This window comes from Notechis scutatus, chromosome 8 (genome assembly GCF_049901735.1).
Source record: "Notechis scutatus isolate UNSWTSFEM ecotype Mainland chromosome 8, rNotScu1.2, whole genome shotgun sequence".
Taxonomy (NCBI): domain Eukaryota; kingdom Metazoa; phylum Chordata; class Lepidosauria; order Squamata; family Elapidae; genus Notechis; species Notechis scutatus.
The window spans coordinates 13,884,303-13,909,253 of NC_142016.1; the positions used below are offsets into that span (position 1 = coordinate 13,884,303).

Consider the following 24,951-nt stretch of genomic DNA (forward strand, 5'->3'; position numbering starts at 1 on the left):
CCAATCTCTTCTTAAAAACCTCCAGTGATGAAGCACCCACCACTTCTGAAACCAAACCGTTCCACTGTTTAATTGTATTAATTGCTGTCAGGAAATTTCTTCTTAGTTCTAGTTGGTTTTCTCCTTGATTAATTTCGATCCATTGCTTCTTGTTCTGCCTATCATGTCCTATCATGGAACATTCTCTTCCAATTCTCTTTTTTTCTACAATAAGCACTTTAGGGTCACAATCACACCTGTGGCCTAAACATGCTCAGGGCCCATCCATTTGGTTGATTTAACAACCATTTAGTGACTGTTCAAAGTTACACTGAAAAGAGTGGCTTATGACCGATCCTCAATATTACAATCAAACTGTGATGATCTGGGGCATAGCACAAAGGCAACACAATCAGATAATTGGTAGGAGTCCCTCTGTTAGATCCAACTTTGCCCGCAATGTCCTGGTTACCTTCTGGGCTGGAGAAAAACTTTCCAAGGAACAGCCTTTGGCTGCAGAGAATCAAGTCCAAAACATGGTCAACAAAAACTGTAACTATAAGTCCAATCAAGGCAAAATGAGGTAATTAGTCCGACAGGGCAAGAGAAGGAAGGGCAGTAATTCAACACAGTTGGGAAGATGCCAGGAACACAGATAACCAAAGTCAACACAAGATAAACCCACATTTGTTCCCAGCAGATCCCGCACTCAGCATGCATCTCTTTTAAACTCTCTTCCCAGCTGTGGCTAATGAAGGGAATCAAGGCCCTTTCCTCCCCCTAAACCACACAACCCATGTCGCTCTCTTCTCCATTCCTCCCTGCATGCCCTAGGATGAAGAGGGGGTGGGTCTTCCTCTGAACTCCCTCTCCCTTGTTCTACCTCTCCCCTGCTCTGCCCAGCCAGACTTTGCCCTTCCCCAGTTTCCTCCACAATCAGTGGAGCCATACTCCCACTCTCTGTCAGCTGTTCGTCTTCCTCCTTGGATTCAGAGTCCAACAGGGGCATGACACACACCACATACCCAGAGTCAAAATTTGGGTGTCAACCCTGAAGCTGACTTGACCGAAGCCATTTTTTACCGCTTCAGTGTTGCCACAGTGTTGGAAGTGGGGGATAGGGAGGGGGGGGGACTTGAGATAGAAGGGACTCTGTAGCCAAAACAAAGTATTTTCTCTTGGGAACCAAGGGCATTCTCACACCTGGATGGAGGAAGATGGAGTGATACTACCCAGCTAACAGTCTGCACTGTGATTTGGATCATGTGACTGACTGTTTTGAGAAAGTAGAAAAACTTTTAATTAGGTGAAAACTGGCAGGAGACTTCAGAGTCGGTTTTCACCAGATCTGTGCCAATATGATATTTCTAATAAAGCTATTCTTTGAGGAATCTTACCAGCCTGGGAGTTTTGCTTGCTATGGATCTACTACTTGGAACCCTGACATTGGGTGCTTGGCAACCAGTGTGCATTTACAACAGCTGAAGCTTCCCGGAGTCTGGTCGTCCCCGTTTGCAACCTTCTCAGCCAGCTTCTGACAAGCAAAGTCAATAGGGAACTCCAGATTCACTTAACGAACTTGTGATTCACTTAACAATGGCAGTGATTTGCTAACCGCCCTAGCAAACATGGCAGGTGAGGCTCAGTCATGACCTTGCTTAGCAACAGAAATTCTGGTCCCAATTTGGTCATAAGGCAAGGACTACGTGTGTGGCTCTGGGGCTGATTTGCTTTGCTTTGCACAGCCCCCACGAATCTGTGCCGTTTCCGGAGAGCTTCAGAAGTTGACTCAACTCTTGTGCCAGTGGGAAAGTTGCACCCAGAGTTTTGCTACAATTTTTTTGAGTGTTGCAGCAGAGTCTGTTTCCATGAGGATTCTCTTGGGATCGCTCTCTCTTCCTGAGATGCAAAGGCACTGTGGTTATTGTGGCAAATCTTCCATCACATGGCTGTTCCACTACAACCTCCCCCCCCCCCCCGCCACCTTTCACAGGGAAGCCCACTGGAGTCTCCTTTACACCCCACTGAGAAAAGCACATGAACCAACAGAAGAGCAATGAAGGGCGAAGGGTGCCAGCTAGCTGCCAGTTTTGGTGCTCTACCTTGGCCAGCTGGCTGGTTCAAGGGCAGGAAGCTAAGCTGACTTGCCCGCCCATCCTACTGTACAAAAATGTGGTTTATCATGTAAGCAGTGAGGCGAAACCACCAGCTGTGTAGTAAAGTCCTTCCTACTCCAAGATACTTCATACTTTTGCAAATATTTGAGTTTCCCCAAAGTGGATGATCCTGTCTCTCGTGGCACCATTTTGTTCTGATTAAGGATTCAAATTAAAAAAAAAAAGACATCAGATTCCAACCTAGCTGCATAAAACAGTATTATCTCTACTTACTTAAATAAATGTTAAAAAAAACCTCCCAAAGAACTGAATTGGCCTTGCAAGTAATTTGATACTGGATATTTACTGTGATAAATAGTGTATACATTTTAAATGAGAGGCTCCACCAAAGGAGGGCTTTCCCCCAGAGAATTGCCAACCCTTTACAATTGTCTGTTGTCCAAAAGAATTGGCTCTTGTGGGACACAAAACATCTCATTACCTGAAAGGCAAGCGAATGCAACTAAAAAGAGAAATGACATTCAAATGCATTTTGTAAAAAAAAAAATGAAGAGAGGTGGGGAAATTATCTCATGCCAAAAGGGGTGCTGCAGATCTGTTCAGCCCTTAAGCACCTCGTGGAGGAATTGAGTATCAAAAGATCCAATGGGCTGAGGTAGATTCAGGGTAGAGTGAAAGCTAGATTTTCATCGCAAGCGCCGGTCCTTCGCGAGATCAAAAGAGCGAAGTTCTTGTCTGCAGAGTTTTCTTCCTCTAAGCCCCCAAGAGAGGGCAAGATAGGGAAGTGGGTTTGGACTAACACAATAGTCCTTGACTTACAACCATTCGTTTAGTGGACAGCTAAAATTACAAAGGCACTGAAAAGGTGACTTATAATTAGTGTTTGTATTTACGACTCTTGCAGCATCCCTATGGTCACGAGATCAAAAGCTTGGCAACTGACAGGTAGATAATAAGATGGTTGCAGTGTCCCACGGTCGGGTGATGGGACCTTCATGGAAACCTGCATTTGTGACCTTTTCATCCAGCTTCCAACAAGCTAAGTCAATGGGAGAAGCTTGATTCTCTTAACGACTGCATGGTTCAGTTAATTGTAGTGTTTCGCTTAACAACCATGGCAAAAGATCGTAAAATCAGGCATGCTTCATTTAGCAACTGTCTTGCTTAAGCAATGGATATTCTGGTCCCAAGTGCAGTTGTAAGTTGAGGACTACTCGTGCTAGATAACCAAATCCACTGCGAAGATGGAGGAGTCAGAGCTGGCTCTATCCGCTTTCTTGGGGATGGTAAGAGAAACAAGGAAAGGGATAAAGGCATGTGTATTTGTCAGCACCTTGTCAGGTGATCCCAAACATCTGCCTTGGATGGAAATTATATCTAACACCCTCCCACACAAAGCAGTAACATTCATAAAATTCATCCAGCAGGCTGCCCATTTTTTGCCCTGATCCCCAAACCTTAACCAGGACCTACAAGACATAAAAGAAAGGAACAAAGCCCCCCCACCCCCCGCCCCGTTGCTAAATCACAGTTGAATTACGAAAATGCTAGGCCGCCGGTTGCCATGGTAACTGTTCAAGGGTTATGATTACCGTGGCTCCCAAGGATACTCCCATTGGGGAGCTCTTATTTGCCTATGGGGCAGGCCACGCCGGTGCCTTGCAGGCCGCAAAAGCCATCCGGGTTTTTGTGCAGATATTGCTGGTGGTAATCTTCGGCGTAGTAGAATTCGCCAGCCTCCCAGATCTCCGTCGTTATTGGCCCCAGTTGCTTCTTAGCCAGCTCCTGCCAAAGAGGAGACAGAAACGCCTTTCAAGGAAAGAACAGGTTGAAATCTTGTCCCCCCTGCAGGGTCAACCGTGCTTAAGTTCTTTACTTCTAGGTTACAAATAAAATAAAATATTGGTAGCTTGGGATCGAAAGGAAGGATCCTTAGTGCTTTCTGAGCCTGGATGCTTTCTTGAAGACGGTTTCATTACCAAACTAGGTAACATCATCAGTGCTAGCATTCCATTCCCCACCAACCAGTCAGAGCTGAAGAAACTTCTTGCATAAGAAGTGAGACATCTTCAAAAAAACAACAACCCAGAAAGTCCAGTTGCCTCTTGAAAAAGCGACTTTGGGACAACCATGACCTGGATGACTGAGAATCTCCGTAGACATCTGCAAGGAAATAGCCAAGGTCAGAGAGCACTAAAGACCCTTGTAGCTTATCTTCACTCTCCATCCTCACTGTTTGCCAGGTGTGGCTTCTAGATAAGAGCCTCAGTATGCTAAACCCCTTTTATGATCCCGAGACAAGGAAAATCATTTAATTTATGTTTTATTTGAAATATTTCCATTTAAAAGGGATCTTTTACTGACTTCACCAGTGAGAGAACCTGGACAAAAACCTGGACGTTTACTTTTTAGGGTTCACACAAGAAAGAACTTCAAAGTTCTTCCTCCCCCTTGCAAATAGCCCATTCATGTTGGAATTTCAGTGTTGGGAAAGAGAACGAATGTTTTTAAGAAAAGCGGGCACTCATAAAGAGAAAATAAGCTTCTGGTCCTTGTGGCTCTGCATATTGGCTAGGAAAAGTGTGAACTGCAATCCATGGTATTGTAGGGCAGGAAGGATTTTCCCAGTTTTTGGGGAATGGAGTAGCTGGCTCAGGAATTCTGGGAGTTGAAGTCCACAAGTCATAAAAGGGCCATCATTCCCCATCTCTGTTCCTAAGGTTTTGCTATGTTTCAATAGTTTTTAAGGAATCTTTTCTGACTTGAAACACGACTGCCAGAAGGATTGCCACGGCCTATGTGGCCACTTGAGGGCCTCCAAGATCCCTGTCTATTTACAGAGTTCCTTTCTCCAAAGCTTCCAGGTTGTTTCAGTAAGATGTATTCATTCAGAGTTCAGAAGGATAGAAGGAAAAAAGATAGGAGTAGAGTAGAGTAGAGTAGAGTAGAGTAGAGTAGAGTAGAGTAGAGTAGAGTAGAATAGAGTAGAATAGAATAGAATAGAATAGAATAGAATAGAATAGAATAGAATAGAATAGAATAGAATAGAATTCTTTATTGGCCAAGTGTGATTGGACACACAAGGAATTTGTCTTTGGTGCATAAGTTCTCAGTGTACATAAAAGAAAAGATACATCCGTCAAGAGTCAAGAATCATAAAGTACAACACTTAATAATAGTCATAGGGTACAATAAGCAATCAAATCATACTAGGAAACAGTCAATAAAAATCATAAGGATACAAGCAACAATGTTACAGTCATACAGTCACAAGTGGGAGGAGATGGGTGATAAGGAGTGATGAGAAGATTAATAGTAATAGTAGTGCAGACTTTGTAAATAGTTGGACAGTGTTGAGGGGATTATCTGTTTAGCTGAGTGATGGTGTTCGGGGGAAAACTGTCCTTGTGTCTAGTTGTTCTGGTGTGCAGTGCTCTAAAGCATCGTTTTGAGGGTAGGAGTTGAAACAGTTTGTGTCCGGGATGTGAGGGGACTGTAAATATTTCACAATGGGGTGGGTAGCATAATGGAACACTAGTAATTGTTGCTGGTATGATCCTGACTTCTACCAACAATACCAACTCTTCCAAAATCTGCAATCCATGTATCTGGATGTTCACACCATCTCCTTCTAATATGTATCCATACTGTACAGGTCATCCTCGCCTTACGACCACAATTAGAGCCCAACATTTCTGTTGCTAAGCAAGACAGTTGTTAAGTGAGCTTTGCTCCATTTTACGACCTTTCTTGCCACAGTTGTTAAGAGAATCCCTGCTCTTGTTAAATCAGTAACACGGTTGTTAAGGGAATCTGGGTTTTCCCGTTGACTTTCTTGGTCAGAAGGTTACAAAAGGGGGACTCACGTGATTCCCCAAGACACTGCAACTGTCATAAATATGAACCAATGGCCAAGCAGCTGAAGTTTGATCACATGACCATGGGGATGCTGCAATGGTTGTAAATGTGAAGAATGATCATAATTCACTCTCTTCGGTGCCGTTGTAGCCTGTATCTAAGACCGATACTTCCAAACAAGGCTTTTATCTTGCAATCTCCAAGAATCACCTTGGAGATTGCAAGGTGATTCTTGGAGATTGCAAGATAAAAGCCTTGTTTGGAAGTATCGGTCTTAGATACAGGTTGACATGATCGTGGTGTTCCAATATCTTCAGGGGTTGCCACAAAGAAGAGGGAGTCAAGCTATTCTCCAAAGCCCCTGAGGGCAGGATAAAAAGCAAAGGGTGGAAACTAATCAAGGAGAGAAGCAACCTGGAACTAAGGAGAAATTTCCTGACAGTTAGAACAATCAATCAGTGGAACAACTTGCCCCCAGAAGGGTTTCCAGGATGTTGAGAGACTGAATTATAGTTGGGAAAAACGTTCTCCACTTTCGAGATGGACATTTCAAAGGATCTGCTTCTTTTCCTCGTGGCATCCTTAAATCAAAGCCCGTGCTTTGATTTTGGCATCATGATTATTGGCGGGCAAGATCATTTCCCAAATTGCAAATTTAAGGACTAGCAAATCACAAATTTAGGGACTAGGGGTGGGATGATAGCAGTATCCAGGATTTGAGAGGCTGCCATAAAGAAGAGGGGGTCGACCTATTCTGCAGAGTATCAGAAGGCAAGACAAGAAGCAACAGATGGAAACTGATCAAGGAGAGAAGCAACCTCGAATGAAGGAGAAACTTCTTGACAGAACAATTAATCAATTTGCCTCCAGAAGTTGTAAATGCTCCAACAGTGGAAATTTTTAAGAAGAGATTGGACAACCATTTGTCTGAAATGGAATAGAAGGGGGTTGGACTAGAAGATCTCTAAGCTCCCTTCAGATCTGTCATTCTGTTATTCTGCTTAAGCAGTTCCACACTGCTTTTTCCACCATTTCTCTAATTTTTCACCACCTTGGCAATCTGAAGATGTATGGACTTCAATTCTCAGCGTTCCCCAGCCATTTTCAGGAGAGAAATACACCAAAACTGTCATGTAAAATAGACTTTACATCTTTTCCTTTGGGCTCTTAATACTATTCCGTATTGATGTCTTCCCATCTTCACTCGAGAACTGCTGTGTGGGGGAAGAGCATAATACTTGGGCAACGGCAAACCATTTTTTTCATTACAGCCTATGAACGAAACACTAGGAGACTTAGATGACCATTGGCAGCTAGTCCCCTGTTAGCCCTTCAAGGCAGCCTTGACGAGAAGCACAACTGGGAATGTTGGCTCTTTGTTGCAAGGTTACATGAACGGCATCTTGCAAGATTCAACTAATTTCTCCCCTCCTTCCCTCGTACTTTCCAGGAAACTAAGGAAATAATTTTCCCCGCCCTCCCTCCTTCTGTGAGCTGAGATAATCTTTTACCCACCTGTTGTCCAGTCTGCAGCTCTCCTGTCTCCCAAGGCCATTTCCACATACCATTCCATCCCCCATTTCTTAAATGCATGGCTTCCCTGGGTCTTCCCTGGGACGGAAGGCTAAATACCATTTCTCTCCATCCATCCAAAGGTCTAGAACAGGGGTCCCTAACCACCGGGCCCCGGACCGGTACCAGTCCGTGGAACATTTTCTACCGGGCCGCCGGTTTGCTGGGCGCCGCCATCTTGTTTTGATGAGAAAGTGCTTCCGGTGAGCTTTTCTGGTTGGAAAATGGAGTTTCATCGAAGGGGGTGGGCGGCTTCGAACAAAACTAAGGCGCGAGGATTCTTTCAGCACCCAAGGCAAAGCGAGCCGAGCGACCGTCCTGAAGCCGTCCCGAAGCCCATCGACAAAGGTACAAAGGAGGAGTTGAAGGTGGCGGGGAGAAACGGGGGACGGCTGGCTGGCTGGCTGGTTGCTTGGCTCGCCTTGCCATGCGTGCTGATGCCGGTACTGGGCTGTGGATCATTTTGTGATGCCGGTACCAGGCTGTGGCACAAAAAAGGTTGGGGACCACTGGTCTAGAACAGGGGTCCCAAACCCCTGGCCTGTGGTATGCCAGAAACCGGGCCGCACAAACAAGCAAAGCCCCATCCACAGCATGCAGGCAGCACATGAAACCACTCCCCGCTCCAGTCCACGGAAAAATTCTCTCTCCACGGAACCGGTCCCTGATGCCTGAAAGGTTGGAGGCCGTTGGTCTAGAAAGGCACCACCACAAAAATGCCACCCAGTGTCTCTGCTTCCATAGGATGAGTTTAGCAGAGACTGGTGGGATCCTCCCACCACCTTCTCCCTTTGCCATCTGCCCCTACCAGGTGAAAATGATTTTATCTGGGGGTGGGGCTGCTGGGGGTTCGCAGGGGTTCGGGAGAGCCCCTAACTAAGATTCTGTGCAGTTCAGAGAACCCCCAAATCCCATTCCTGGCTGGCCCTGCCCACCCTGCCCCTCCCAGGAATCCCCACACAGCCTGTTTTGGATGCAGGTAAGTGCAGGGCGCGCATGGAGGCTCAGGGAGGGTGGAAAACGGGCCTCCTGGGAGTTCAGGAAGGCCGGAAATGGGCCTGTTTCTGGCTTCCAGAGAGCCTCCGGAGCCCAGGGAGGCCATTTTCGCCCTCCTGGAGGCTTGAGGAAAGCCTCCGGAGCCCGGGGAGGGCAAAAACGCCCCCTCCCTGCTGTGGTGCAAGAGGCCGACTAGGCCATGCCCCCCATAGCCACGCCCACCCAGCAACCGGGCAGAGAACCCATTGCTAAAATTTTTGAAGCCCACCCCTGATTTTATCTCCTCTCCTGAGGAATAGTGGGGATGCAGAGGCAGAAAGAGGAGACGACTTACAATCATCCCTTTAGGATGAACCATTCCAAGTTAGAACAGCACTGGGAAATAAAAGTGATTTACGACCAGTATTTACACTTAAAACCATTGCAGCATCCCTGTGGTCATGTGATCAAAGCTGAGGTGCTTAGCAACCAGCATGCATTTACGACAATTGCAGCGCCCCAGGATCGTGTGGTTGCCATGGGCAACCTTTCCAGCTGGCTTCCAACAAGCAAAGGGTCAGGGTTCCAAGTAACAGACCCAATGCAATCAAAACTCGGAGGCCTAGGAGTTCCTCAAAGGACAGATTGATTCGCAGGGGTGGATTCTACCGGTTCAGACCAGTTCGGGCGAACCAGATGTTTAAATTTTCATCTGGTTCGCCGAACCAGTATTTGAACTGACTGGCTGGCCTCACCCAACCTGCCCCTCCCCTCTCAGGAGTCTCCACGTGGCCTCATTTTCAATGCAGGTAAGTGCGCGATCTCCACGGATGCTCTGGAGGGAGAAAAATGGGCTTTCTGGAAGTACCGGCCTGTTTCCGGCTTCCCGAGAGCCTCCAGAGCACGGGAGAGACCGTTTTCGCCCTCCCAAGGAAACCTCCAGACCCTTGGGAAAGTGGAAAAGGGCCCTCCCGGAAGTTCCAGTAGGCCACGCCCATCATGGCCATGCCCACCCAGCAACTGGTTGCTGGGATTTTTTGAATCCCACCTGTTTATTAGGCATGTCATCTTGACACATCTAGTGAAAACCCTTCTCTAAAGGTCCCCTGGTTTTCCCCACCCAAATTAAAAGTCAAAGTTCTTCCACCCCCTCCCACAATCCCCATGTCCACCACATGGTCCAATCCAGCCACAGCCCCAAGTCCAGTTGGGTTCAATCCACACCTCCTCAACACTGGTAAGAACATCCTTGGTTCCCCAGAGAAAAAAAATATTTGGGCTACAAGCCCCCAGCCATCTATATTCCCCCCGCCCAGTTCCCACAGGTCCAAGCAGCGTAGCTGTGGCAGCCCTGAACATGCTCCAGAAATGGCTTCAGGGTTGACACAAAGTCAGTGAGGACGGCTGGATTCACTGAACAGCTGCAATGATTCATTTAACCACCAGAGCAAAACAAAACAAAAAGGTCAAAAAAAAAAACCTGGGCACGATTCATTTAACAACTGCCTTGCTTAGCCACAGAAATCCTGGTACCAACCACGGTTAATTTGAGGACTACCTGTCGAATGATTGGGGGAGAGGCTGGCCTTGGGAGACGTTCGAGTGGAGAGAGAAAGGAAACGCGGCTCAATTTTTCAACCATGCAGTTAATGGGCCACTTCAAGGAATCGCGGATAGCTCAGGAGGCTTTTTGGCTGAGGGATGCTGGATTGTTTATGTCTGAGAAGGAAGCGTGTGGCTCTCCAGGGCTAAGTACAATGAGGCTTATCGCAGGCAGAGTTAATTCGCATGCAGGCTGGATGATGTATGCAAGAGAGCCGATAAGACAACATGGTTAATTAACTGGAACCCAGATGAGCTTGGCGTCAGCAGAGACGCTGAGGCAGGAAAAGAGCAGTGGAAGTCAGCTTTGCATCAAGAGAGGGGAGAGAAAGAAGAAAGAGAAAGAAAGAAGAAAAGAAAGAAAGAAAGAAAGAAAGAAAGAAAGAGAGAGAGAAAGAAAGAAAGAAAGAAAGAAAGAAAGAAAGAAAGAAAGAAAGAAAGAAAGAAAGAAAGAAAGAAAGAAAGACAAGGAAGAGGAAGGAAGGAAGGAAGGAAGGAAGGAAGGAAGGAAGGAAGGAAGGAAGGAAGGAAGGAAGGAAGGAAGGAAGGAAGGAAGGAAGGGGATTTGCTGGGGCTTCTAACAGAGCGTGAACTGCTGCATTCACACAACATCCTTCTCCTGTTTCTTAAACAATCTGAGAAATTTTGCAATGATCGAAGCGGCACTCCTAGGAATGTTCACTGTTTCTAATTCAAGAGGAATGGCCAATATCTAAATCACGATCAGAGATATTAGATATTATATTATATTATTGTGATAAGATATTATCACAAACATTTTCTCCGAATAAGTCAAGCAGAGGACCTGAAGCTTCAATATCTTCTGGTAAACCAAGTGTTTTTAGATGGCTCTGAGTTAGGCCCTCTTGTGTTTTAATCCAAGCTTTGTTACTCAATTCCCATGTCCCTTTTTCATTACTTGGAAACCTGACACCTTTCTTGCTTTTGAAAATATAGGATTCCAGCCCTGTTTGAAGAAAATACTGCTTATTTCTGCTTATTTATGTAGGCACACCATATCAATTTCAAAACCAGGCAGTTTAGTACTGGACATTGCACATTAATAGTATTATACATGATTACTCTGAAAAAACAAATGAAATTAAAATTAACCAATTTTGGCAGATTGTGTGAAGGCACTTTCTAGGCTCATAAGTTTGGCTTGTTATGCAAATATGGCCAAAATACATACGTTCTTTATACAGTGATACCTTGGTACTCAACATTAATTGGTTCTGGGAGGTGCGATGACTACCAAAAATGAAGAGTACCAAACAACTTTTTCCCATAAGCAATAATGTAGTGAGTCACAAGGCAGCCAACATGGACAAGTCCTAGCTTGTGCGTTGAGTATCAAACAGATGATGAGTACCAGAACATAATTTTCAGGTCAAAATGCACTGAGTACCAGATTCAATGAGTTTCAAAGCAGCCGAGTACCAAGGTACCACTGTATTTATAAAAGGGTTCTACGGTTGCTTTCTAATAGAGTTGGGTTAGAGCTCTCAACATACTCTCTCAGCCCACTCAAGCTGAGAAGGAGGTGGGAGGGCTCAGCCAGTCTCTGCTAAATCCATCCTAAGGAAGCAAAGTGGTAGGGGATGATGGGTGAGGAAAGGTGTTCCAAGCAAAGCCTTTTCTTGTCTTACTTCCAGGCTATAGTGTGTGCCTACTCAACACCGATGCTCAACACCCCTACAAGTTCTCCTCAAATGTTCTCCAGTAGCAGGGAAGAATTGGGTAAGGCTCAGAGAAAAAGCAAAGGTCTTCTCCACCTTGCATCCTTCATCCTGAAGCGCTAAGGAATCTTCTCTCCACTGTCCCTGCTCAGAAGGTATATTAGCTCTCCTAGCTGATCAATGGAGAAGATATACAATTCCAATTTGCCACTTTGGGCATGGGACGGATAGATGGATGGATAGATTCCATCCATCCATCGCTAAATTCATCCCCTGACATTTCTTATAGAAGAGGAACTCAAACTGCAGTACCAGGAAAGATCCCTTGGCCAGAGATCATGGACCTTCTGCAAGAAACCAGTATACCTTCTCCCGTTGAAGAGCCTGAATAAACAGGTTAGGCAAACATGAGCACAGCTGTCCTTCAGACCTCTAGCTGAATCTGCAGAGGCCAGGAAGAACAAGAGACAGAATTGGAAGCCTATTTTCCTTAACAGCTTCAGAATTTCAACTCAAAGGTGGCTTCAAACTTCAGTTCCCAGGGATGCAAATTGGAAGTAAGGGCCCCTGCCTTAACATTTGAACACCAAATGCAATTGTTTGGAAATAATGCTTTGGTTTTAGTCTCCTTCCAATCCAGTCCTGCAAAACTCCCAGCATGTAAGAGAGGGAAACACCTCCTTGGAGGAAAACCTCACTATTTTTGAACTACAGAAACAGGATCCCAGATGGATCTGGACAAACAGGAGGTCTGTCCCCTTTGGAGTGATCAATAAATGCTAAGATATTTCTTTCTGTCACATCCAGAGGATGGGATGAGCAAAGCTCTAGGGGTCTCTGCAGGGAGCAAGGAGCAGAGACCAAGTGCTTGGTATTTAAGCCATACCGAGGAACAGAATATATAAATAACAGATTGCTCCTAGAGGCAGCATGCTGTCTTCCTGTCCTCAGGGATGTGGAGGGGAGCTATCGATTTTTTTTCTCTCCTTCCCTGGTGGGGAATATCTTAGCATGTTTAATGGCCACTAGAAGGAAACCTGTCAGAAAAGAATGATGTGATATGTCTGTCAAAATCTTCCAAACAGCCAGAGTCTGATTTCAGTTATGATGTTCCATCATGGACACCACTTCCCCCTTCCCTAATGGACAGCAACATTCTGGGTCACAGGTAGATTCATGCCAGGGCAGTTCATCTACCATGCAGATGTTTAATTTCATTGGCAGAAGCAACAGGGGAACTCTGTATGAAAGAACAGCTACGATTCTCGCAGGCTTATAGCAATAGCACGTAGACTTATATACTGCTTCACAGTGCTTCACAGCCCTCTCTAAGCGGTGTATAGAGTCAACCTATGGCCCCCAACAATCTGGGTCCTCAGTTTACCCACTTCAGAAGGATGGAAGGCTGAGTCAACCTTGAGCCTGGTGAGATTTGAACTGCTAAATTGCAGGCAGCTGGCAGGTAGCAGAAGTAGCCTGCAGTACTGCACTCTGACCACTGCGCCACGGTGGCTCATTATAACTTATTTTCAGTGAGGGCTACTATGCTGAAGGACTTGAATTATCTATCTATCTATCTATCTATCTATCTATCTATCTATCTATCTATCTATCTATCTATCTATCTATCATCTGATTTATATGCCTGTCCATCTCACAATTCAAGGTAACTGTGAGCAGCTTACAGTGTGAATATTTACAAGATGGTTATCATTAAGGTTCTTTGACAACACTATTTTTTCAAAAGACAAACTGGTACCCTATATAAAAAGATGGGCTGCAGCATCCAACACCCACAGTCTCCAGCTGATTGGGCTACACAACCCATCATTCACTGCCATCAACAAATTTGACTGTGGAATCACTCTCAAGGATATTAGCTTAGGAAAGGCTGCTGAGGGGCAGGAAATGGGGGAGGTGAGAGAGAGGGTGTTAATTTGGTACTTTATTAGGCAATACAACCAGTGTACAAATCAAATAATAAGATAGCCCAAAGCAGTGCAAGCAGAAACATTGCTGAACACCTGGTGAATCTCACATTCTGACATTGCAAATAAAAAACCTGATTTGTGCATTACCCGATTTTCCAAGCAGATACTGAAACCTCATGCTTATGTGATGCAGCTGAAGAAACAGAGTCCTACGCCACAACATCACAAATACACAAAAACATTATCTCTCTTCCTCCAAAGACTAACTCTGTACCCCTAAAAGCATACTAGAGGAACAGTGGCACTAAAGTGGGACTAAAATGGAAGGTGTTGCCATCAAATGAGGAACATTCACCAAATGTTAAACCAGCTATACAAATTTGATTTAGCTTAAATCTGTGTCCAGAATGAAACTAAGTCTTGTCCTCTTAGAAATAATTCTGCCACATCTCTGCTTTAATAAGCCTTATTCTGGTTTTAATTCTGTCCTAGTTTGGCCTGACTTGAGAACTTCAAGAAAATTAGCTTAATGCTACGAGAGGCAAAGCGGGTTTGTTCACAGGTACAGTGCTGTAAGCATTTTCAGGACCATGGATAGCTCAGGGCAGATAATCATGCTTGAACTAATTCTAAGAGCTGTTGCACCAGCTCCTGTCCAAGCTCAACCAGTATGTCAAGACTAAAAAGCCAGCCTCAATGCCACCCCATCTTGCTAGTGAGTTGATTTAAATATCTTCTGATCTTTTCTGCATGGCTGGAAAATCACAGGAACTATGAAAAAAAAAATCTGAACCTGAAGAGAAAACTATGGCCTCAGGCTTTGAAGGCATAGAAAGGTGCTATGAGTTTCCCTTGAATAAAGTTAGCCTTTAGTTCCCCAGAGCCTTTGTCTTGGCAATTAAGGGTGAATTACTCCAGATCCTACTGAACACCCAGTTCTAGCAGCCTCAGCCAACAATGTCCTCGGTGTAGAACACTGGAAGTTGTAAATCCAATCCCAGGGCCAATGCAAAATACCAAATGGTGCAGCCTTATGGGTTCTAAAGTATTAATAACACCAATTGACAAACAGGCCAGAAATGCTACTGCTTAGTAAGTGTCCTTATATCATTTATAATATTTCTTTTGGCAAAACGTTTTAAAATTGTCCTTAACACTAGATGTTCTCAAGTCATAGCTTTGCTCAAACTTTTTTGAATCACACCACCAATGCTCTAATATAATTTCTTATTTATTATTCATGATTGTTTCTTCTTTCTTGGATGAACCCCTTGGAGAAGACCTCACAACATTTCTCAAGCATTATAGAGCTCTGTTCCCACTAGAGCAGTTTTTATCTTCAGACCTGGTGCACGCACATGGTTTTGGGCCTTTTAAGTCAGTCATTGACAAGAAGTAAGGTTTCCGTCAATGAGCCATCTAAGGACACTTCCTGGGCCTTTCCTGATCAATATTTTTCTTCATCTCCTCCTGCCTAGAAAAACGGATTATGTTGCGGGTAGGGCTTTCCTCTCAGAGGCTTCAATCCTAATGTCACCTACCCACCAAGGCAGTTTAGGAGTTGGATCTATTTCATGTTGCCAAAAAAATGACTGGAAAGCAGGACAAAGACTTAATTGGCTGCTCAATTATTTTGTACTGTATATTTGGATGTTGCAAGTAGCCCTCAATTTATGACCACTTAGTGACTGTTTGAGGGCACAATAGTGGTGAAAAGGATGACCTTGGACCAGTCCTTGCACTAAACGTCCATCACAGTATCCCTGTAGTCACATGATCACAATTCGGGCTCTTGGCAACTGGCATGGACTTACAACAGTTGCTGAATCCCAGTGTCATATGATCAGCATTTATAATTTACCCAGCCAGCTTTTGACAACAAAGTCATTGGAGGATGCTGGATTTTCGTAACTATCACACAGCAAAAAAATGTTGTAAAATTGGATATGTGTGTGTGTGGTAATTGATGATTCACTTACCAACTGTATCACTTAGCAATGGAAATTCCGGTCCCCATTGTGGCTCATAAGTCGAAGACTACTTGTAACAAAAAGATAGTAACGTAAAATAATATAAAAATGTAATAATAGAAAACTGATTGTGTAACTGTGTGCCGTTTAAATATCAGTACTCTGATCAATTATCAGAGAAAGCAAATTTATCTATACAGTTTGCACTCGACTTCTGAACATAATTGAGGCCAAAATTTCTGTTGCTAAGCAAGACAGGTGAGTGGTGCCTCATTTGATGACTTTTTTGCCATGGTCGTTAAGCGAATCACTGAAGTTGTTAAACAAATCATGTTGTCATTAAGGGAATCTGGCTTCCCTCATTGACTTTGCTTGTCAGAAACTAGGAAGGTTGCAAATGACCATTCCACAGATCTCGGGATGCTACCACCATCATAAATACATGCTAATTGCCAAGCACCGAAAGTATGATAATGTGACTGCAAGGATGCCGCAACGGTCATAAGTGTGAACATTGATCATAAGTTACTTTTTTCCAGTGACTTCATTGTAACTTGGAATGGTCATTAAAAGAATGGCTAGGAGTCAAGGACTATTTGTATGGAAGGCTTTAAATTCTGAATAGTATTTTATCTGTTTCCTTAAGGCAGCAGGCTAGAAAGCAGGAGACCATGAGTTCAAGTCCCACCTTATCGCTGCAAAAGCTGGCTGGATAACTTTTTGGGCCAATCATCAGACTTGTGAGTTCCAGTCCCACCTTAGGGATGAAAACCAATTAGGTGACTTTGGACCACTCACACTCCCTCCGCCCAACCTACCACACAGGATTGTTGTGGGGAAAATAGGAGGAAGGAGTTTTATGTAAGTTTGAGTTATTTATAAAGTACTAAAGGTGGAAAACGAAGGAAGGAAGGAAGGAAGGAAGGAAGGAAGGAAGGAAGGAAGGAAGGAAGGAAGGAAGGAAAAAAAAAAAAAAAGAAAGAAAGAAAGAAAGAAAGAAAGAAAGAAAGAAAGAAAGAAAGAAAGAAAGAAAGAAAGAAAGAAAGAAAGAAAGAAAGAAAGGAGGGAGGAAAGAAAGAAAGAAAGAAAGAAAGAAAGAAAGAAAGAAAGAAAGAAAGAAAGAAAGAAAGAAGGAAGGAAAGAAAGAAAAGAAAGGAGAGAAAGAATGAAGGAAGGAAAGAAAGAAAGGAGAGAAAGATGGAAGAGAAAGAATGAGAAAGAAAGACAGAAAGAAAGGAGGAAGGAAAGAAAGACAAAGAAAGAAGGAAGGAAGGAAAGAAAGAGGGAGAAACAAGGAGGGGGGGGAGGAAGGAAGGAAGGAAGGAAGGAAGGAAGGAAGGACAACCCTTGTACCTCACGTAACATTACCTCCATTTTGGGGAAGCCCTCCTCCAGATGGTATCAACCAAATACCAATTTTCAGCTGCCTGTTTTTACTTAATTCTACTTAAAAACCCACAAGCAACCCAATCAGAGTGGTAAAGCCTCTGACAGTCCAAAGGTGCACAATTTTGGAATTGTGCACAAAACCCTCCAAAGGTGTTTCAATCATCCCTGTTCCTTCAGCACATCTTGGCTTGCCTTCTGCAGTTGCCAAGAAACAATAAAGCAAACACCAGCCCCCGGCTGCAAAAAGAAAAGAAAAGGGCTGTTCTCCTAGCCCTCCCCAACCCCCCCCCAACCCCCAATCATGGCATCTTTGGAATGACTCTGCCTCACCTGAGGCACTTTGGGGAGGTGGTCTGCCTCCAGGAAGGAGGAGACCCTTCTAAAACTGCCCCAGTCCACCTTGAATCTCAACCTCATTAGCCACTTAGAAATACACAACACACACTCCCCGCCCACAGACTGCCAGCTCCCAAGAAATACCCCCCTCCTCCACAATACACACACTGATGTCCAGCCAGCACGTGCCAGCGGGGGGGGGGGTGGGGGGTTCCCCTTAATTGTCCTACTTGGGGGAGGGGGCAACTGCTTATGGCAATGAATCATTTCCAAATGGGCCCAGGCAGAGGGGAGATATTGCACCTGCCTCTCCCGTGACCTTTGCTCTCTAGCTGCCAATCACCACCATGGCAAGTTGCCAGGGAAACTGAGACATCTCTCCCTCCCCCTTTCCCCCCTCTCTCCATCCAGAGTGCATGAATGGCCTTGGAGGAGCAATTATCTATATTCGCTTCTCTGCCTTTGTTATGGGGCAAGGCGTTGGGGGCAGGTTTTACTCACTGGAGGGAACCGAAACAAAAAACAGCCTCTTCAGAGTCCCTGAGGGTGTGTGTGTGTGTGTGAGAGAGAGAGAGAGAGAGAGAAAGAGCAAAGAGAGAGAGAGAGAGAGAGAGAGAGAATGCATGAGAGAGACAGAGAGAGAGAGAGAGAGAGAGAATGCATGAGAGAGAGAGAGAGAGAGAGTGCATGAGAGAGAGAGAGAGAGAGGAGAGAGAGAGAGAGAGAGAGAGAGAGGGCATGAGAGAGAGGGGGCATGAGAGAGCATGAGAGAGAGAGAGAGAGAGAGAGGGCATGAGAGAGAGAGAGAGACAGCACATGTGAGAGAAAGAAAAATATCAACTCCATGGTGAATCCGTTGCTGGAAAGACCCAGCATCTTCCTGGTGACTGCTTATTTAAGCAAGGGTCTCTCTCCAAACATGTTTCCAAAACAGATTGTATCCATAAAAGAACCACATTGTGTACAAAAGAACACAAGCCACAACATGGGAGCGGGAGAGGGGCTGAAAGCCTCACAATTTTTCAGGAAGTTGCTGAAAGGTGTCGAGCTGCTAAGGATGGAGATCAGCAGACATCTTGACAAGAGAGCATTCTGTATATAATTGTGGAAAAACAACTGTCCTGGATGCACCTAAACATCTGTCAGGCTACTGTAACATAGAATGTTTTTTTAATTATGATTTTTTTTTCTTTAACATCCATAAGTACCTGGTGAACAATGTCATGTCTGGGTCAATATATATCATAAACAATTCTGATAAAGATATTGCCATTTAAATATACATCATCGTAATTTTTCAACTTCTAAGATTTGTGTATACCTAGCAATTATATATGTTCTATTATATTTCAGTATACATAATACTATTTTCCCAATTTCTATTTTCTACTTCTTTTTTCTAAGACAATAAAACAACCACCATGTTAAACATCTGTCAGGGTAATGTAATGTAGAAAATTATGGTTCCATATAACTCCCAGCCTCTTTAGAAATTGTCACATTGTGTGTGTGTGTGTGTGTGTGTGTGTGTGTGTGTACATATATATATAGTGTGACATGTAAATATATATATATATTTACATGACACAAGACGAATTTGGAACAGATTAACAAGCATCTTCTCTATACAGGTAGTCCTTGATTTACAACAGTTCATTTTGTGACCAAAGTTCACAACGGCCATAATCGGGTGATCAAAATTCACATGCTTGGCCACTGACTCATATTTATGACAGTTGCAGTGTCCCTGGGGGGTCATGTGATCCCCTTTTTCATCCTTCTGACAAGCAAAGTCAATGCGGAAGCCAGATCCACTTGTTACTAGATTAACAGAAATAAATAGATTAACAGATAATCAGAGTTGGGAGGGACCTTGTAGGTCATCTAGTCCAACCCCCCACCCAAGCGGGAGACCCTAACCCGACTAACTTACAACTGCAGTGATTCACTTAACAACTGTGGCAAGAAAGGTGGTAAAAGGGGGCCCACTCACTTAACAAGCATCTCACTTAACAACAGAAATTTGGGGCTGAACTGTGGTCGTAAGTCAAGGACTACCTGTGCACTGACTAGAATCATGTGGACTGAAATATTCAAGTCCAGAAATTGAACATCCCAGCATTTTCTTTAAAGCCCTTTGCCTGATGCTGATGGTGCAAAGGAATAGCGACCTTGAGGTCAGAAAGAGCATCGGCCCATTTCCATTGCTAAGCAAGACAGTTGTAAAGTGAGTCGTGCCTGATTTTGCCATGCTTGTTAAGTGAATCACTGCAGCTGTTAAGTGACTCACACGACATTAAGTGAACCCAGCTTGTCAGAAGCCAGCTAGGAAAGTCATAAATGGATGCTGCAACTTGGATGCTGCATCCTTCGTAAATATACAGCCATAGTGCCAGGATAGTGATTTAAGAGCTCACCAACTGCTGCAATGATGCAATGATGGGAATGAGTCAGCAAGGTTTTTGGCTGTTATCCCTTTAAGAGCCTGTTCTTCCCTACTGTAATTGCTGCTTCTTTGACCTCTGTAATTTCCTATAGTATGTGTATGCATAGTATATATTCTTTTGTAGATAAAAGCCACTATTTATTACAAACCTCTGTTTGCTGTTATTGCTCCTGGGTTGTCTCACGTAGTAAAGCTGTGCGCACTCTGATACACAGCACTAGCACTTAGACTTATATACTGCTTCACAACGCTTGACAGCCCTCTCTAAATGGTTTTACAGAGTCAGCCTCTTGCCCCCAACAATCTGGGTCCTCATTTTACCCACCTCGGAAGGACCCACCTGAGTCAACTTGAAGCCGGTCAGGATCAAACTGCGGACAGCCGCCAGAGAGTTAGCCTGCAATACTGCATTCTAACTACGGCGCCACCACGGCCACCAATATATGTTGGTTGCCCAAATGCCTGAATTTTGCTCATGTGACCTATTGCTGTGATAGTCATCAGTGCGAGGACTAGTCGTTAGCTACTTTTTCAATGCTATTGTAATATTCTCTAAATGAATAATTGTAAGATAAGAACGGCTTGTATTTTGCTTGGCCTATGGAACTTGACTCTGTGTACATATTATTGCTGAACCAGCATCTGCGTATTATGAGAATTACAGTCCTAGACAGCTTGGCAGACAAGATTGGCCGAGAGTCCAGAGCACTTTAGGGCATTAGAGATTAAAAGCTATACTATTTTCTTTAAGCATAAGTAGCGGCTCCTGTAAAAAATGAGGCTTGCATGAAAACGTGGCGTGCCAAGAACAATACCTTCCTGGCATAATTAGATTGCCACTTCAAACCTCTGTTGGTTAATGAGCCCCTACAAGAAAAAAGCTGAAGGCATTAAGATCTGTTTAGCCTTAAAAAGAGATTATTAAGAGGCAACATGTTAGCGAAAATATCTGAAGTATTGGCCTCTTCTAACAAGACTCCAGAGCATTGAATTCAAATCCCATGGGAAATGAAGAAGAAAAGGGTTTGACTTAGCTCTTATAAAAACTTCTTTAACATCCAAACAATTCAGCAGTGAACCAGTTTGGTGCCTTGGTTAAAGGCACCAGGCTAGAAACTGGGAGTCCATGAATTCTAGTCCTTCCTTGGCAACCTGGATGGCTTTGAACCAGTCCACCCCCCCACCCTCTCTCTCAGCCCTAGGAAGAATATTTCTAATAATCGTCACTAAGAAAATTGCACAGACTTCAGTAAATATTGACTCAATCACTCACATACAGAGAAACAAGCTGATTAAAAATAAATTTATGTATTTCAGGGGGGAAACTATTTATATTTGTATTTAACTGGGACACGAACAGAATTGGCAAACCCATAGCCTACTTAATTGTGGACTTGCAGGATTCAGTTTTAATCTGGAAAAGATCTACGCTGTTTTAAATTAAATACTCTCCCCTGGTCAACCATGTCGGGCAAACATGGAAGAGAGAGTTAACTTCTTCCTGCTGGCAGAGAAATGTAGATACAAAGCAATCCTGCAAAAATGGGGCTTTTCTAGGTATCCTGCCTCTATTATTATTTTTTATCTCTACCCCTCTGGCCACATGGGAGGACTGAACATTGGAGAAGTAAGATGGGTAAGGAAACTTTGCATTGCTGGTGACAGTTGAATCATTGTACATGCTTAACCCCGGCAATTAAAATACTGTGGCAGCTGAGATCCTAACAAAGAGTTTCCATTTGCTTGGGACAGCTGTGATCATGCATCCCCAGTCCATGAAGTTATTTTCTGCAGAAGAGCTGCTAACTGGGCCAGATGTGGAATATGAGAAGATAATCACCATAACTATGTAGTTTAGCTCCTAACTCTAACAATCTTAAGAGTCCAACAATCCAACAATGAACAAACTCCAGGTTTAGGAATACATTAGGCCATCCTAACGGAACTACAACCCAGGTGTGTGGAGCACACATTTTCCATGAAGAAAGTCCCAGGTTTCAGTAGTGACAACTCCAATTAAGAGCTCTTAGATGGGAAGCCAGGGGGCATGATGGCTCTGGCGTTAAAGATACTGAGTTTATCAGTTAGAAAGCTGACCGCCTGGGTTTGAGACCCGAATGCTATGTGATGGAGGGAGTTCCCATTACTTGCCTCAGCTCCTGCCCACCTTGCAGTTTGAAAGCATACACATGCGAGTAGATAAATAGGTATCACTTGGGTGGGAAGATAACAGTGTTCTGTGCACCTTGGTGTATAGTCATACTGGCCAAATGACCATGGAAGTGTCTTTGGACAACAGTGGCTCCCTTGGCTAAGAAATGGAAATAAGCACCACCCCCTAAAGTCGGGCACAACTGGGCAGGAGGCACCTTTATCTCTACCTTTACCTTTAGATGGAAATTCATAGCTAGGAACCTAGGCCTTACAAAGTTAACGCCAATAAGAGTCAACTGTAATCATATCAAAAGCAGCACCACAGTCCAAGACCTCAATCTCCCGTCCCCCATCTATCCATAATTCTCCTATACCTGTTCATACATTGCCTTGGATCTTAAAGCAGATTCCAGTTGTTCTGCTCCGATTGTGTAGATGGCCGAGCGATACTGTGTGCCAAAGTCTTCATACTGCTTCATTCCTGGGGGGAGGGGAAATGAGACCACAACAATGCATGTTATCAGGCAGAAGATGACCAAACTGATTCATATTGTCCCACTTCAACCTTAGTAATAAACAGTTGCAGGGGAAAAAGTGTTATTATCCTTGAGTATTTCCACTTTATCCATTTGATTAATGGAAAGAGACAGAAATTGTAGTGTAGAAGATAGATCAGTGGTCTGACTGCATAGAAAAAATAACTTTTTTTTTTATTCTGAGGTTCCTCCCAAATTTAGGGACTAGGATTTCAAAGATCATCTAATTTTGATTTTGGTATCCATATCCAATATTTCCTTCCTGGGAAAATATCCGTGACCACTAAGCTCAGAATGGCAATTTCCAAAGTGGCAACATACGTAGTTCATATACTTGCTAGTATGACTTATAAGTATGACTTCAGCAAAAATGCCAAGTTTTCTCCAAGAATTGAATATCAAAGACAAAAGATATCCTGTGGCATTTACAGAAGAAAACATTCTGGATCAATAAACTCTTGAATTTGCTGAACCCTGATCCAGAAAATGTTTCCCAAGAATAAGATACCACAGGACTTCACTGCTTTGATCACTGCAAAAGCAGAGGTGGTATTCAGCAGGTTTGACCAGTTCTGGAGAACCTGTAGTGGAAATTTGGAGTAGTTCGGAGAACCGGCAATACCACCTCTGACTGGCCCCACCCCCATCTATTCTCCACCTCCCGAGTCCCAGCTGATTGGCTGGGTCTCCTTTTGTTCCCTTGCACAGGAGAACGGAGCTGGAAAGCAGGTTAATGGGGTGGGGAGGGAATGGGCATTTTGCAGTATCCCTTCTGTGCTATCCAGACAGTATATAGGTAATGGGAATTGAGATAGTTAAGTTAGAATTGGGAGCTGTCCCCTTAAGGGAATGCCTCATGGTAAATGTAGTTAATACATCCTGGGAAATGTAGTTCATGTCATGTGGTCACATCTGTAATCCTGATTGGTCACTGAATGACCCTTGGTTGGGTTGGGGGAGGTTCCTTCTCTCTTGCCTGGACCCCAGCAGAGTGCTGGTGCCTCACCCCCCTTGTTCCTTCGTTATGGGATGAAAAGATCACTATTCTTTTACATTATGAAGATGACTATGCAAAGATTTGGACATTGAGATGAATCTCGACATAACCGTGAGTTATATTTGAGGATGCCTGGTGAACCAATAAAGAAACTTTGTACGGAAGCCTTTGTAGAGTTTAATCTGCCTGCTTTTATATTCAGATAGTGATTAAAGGACAGAACACTTCCCCTGCCAGCCCACCAAGCTACACCCACCAAGCCACACCACGCCCACCAAGCCACGCCCACAGAACTGGTAGTAAAAAAAATTGAATCCCACCACTGTGCAAAAGGTGAACATCTAAAAGGGAATCTGTACTTTACAATAATATGCAAAAGCTTTTCCTTCAAGAGCAAATATAAAAATATAAGTAGTCCTCAACTTACAACATTCATTTAGTGACTATTCAAAGTTACAATAGCACTGAAAAAAGTGACATGATTGTTTTTCACGGTTATAACTATTGCAGCAGCCCCAGGGTTAGGTGATCAAAATTAAGGTGCTTGGCAACTGACTCATATTTATGACGGTTGCAGTATTCCAGGGGTCATGTGATCCCCTTTTGCGACCTTCTGAGAAGCAAAGTTAATGAGGGAGTCAGAGTCACTAAACAACCCTGTGACTAATTTAACAACTGCAGCGCTTCACTTAACAACGGGGGCAAGAAAGATCATTAAAATGGGGCAAAACTCACTTAACAACTCTCTCACTTAGCAACGGAAATGTTGGGCTCAATTGTGGTCAAAAGTCAAGGACTTACACGTAAAATATGAATAGCAATAGCACTTAGACTTATACACCGCTTTATAGTGCTTTACAGCCCTTTCTAAGCAGTTTACAGAGTCAGCCTATTGCCTTCAACAATCTGGGTCCTCATTTTACCCACCTCAGAAGGATGGAAGGCTGAGTCAACCTTGAGCCTGGTGGGATTCGATCTGCCAAATTGCAGGCAGCCGGCAGTCAGCAGAGTGCATTACTGCACTCTAACCACTGTGCCACTGAGGAATCATGCTAATGCAACAGAAGAGGTAATATTATAACCACCAGCGTCATTCACTCATAAGCCCAGATGGTCCATCCTCAGAATCCCTTTACTATCAGTGGATGAGTCTTAAATCTTAATCCCGATTTGAGGGCAGCGATGGAAAAAGCCTGTCTGAAGAGGAGCTCTTAGTAATCAGGGCGGGACTGCCTGCCAATAGTGGAATGGCTAGAGAAGTGGGCAGCCATATGTGGGTGAGAAGAGTTGGTTTCCCTTTTCAACCAGCTGGATGCCAGGGAAGGAACGGACCCTCCTGTCAGCTGCCATCACTGAGGGCTTATAATATGTATGTCAGCGTTCCAAGTAACAACCTCCAGAGAAAAAGAC

General features: G+C 44.0%; 1 protein-coding gene across 10 annotated transcripts in view; it reads right to left on the reverse strand.

Moving 5' to 3' along the window:
* Positions 1–24,951, reverse strand: part of LOC113417625 (mitochondrial peptide methionine sulfoxide reductase-like) — a 93,030-nt gene that overhangs the window by 34,458 nt on the left and 33,621 nt on the right. For 4 of the 10 annotated variants that reach the window (XM_026676113.2, XM_087970715.1, XM_087970717.1 and 1 more), the window contains 2 exons: positions 22,383–22,489; positions 2,967–3,881 (listed from right to left, as the gene is read on the reverse strand). In XM_026676113.2, the coding sequence (XP_026531898.1) occupies positions 3,723–3,881; positions 22,383–22,489 (266 nt within the window). In that variant the 3' untranslated portion in view covers positions 2,967–3,722. Of the gene's footprint in view, positions 1–1,322; positions 2,578–2,633; positions 3,882–4,086; positions 4,260–18,424; positions 18,501–22,382; positions 22,490–24,951 lie in introns of those variants that run through there. The other 6 variants (XM_087970712.1, XM_087970711.1, XM_087970710.1 and 3 more) reach the window with 5 other exon arrangements.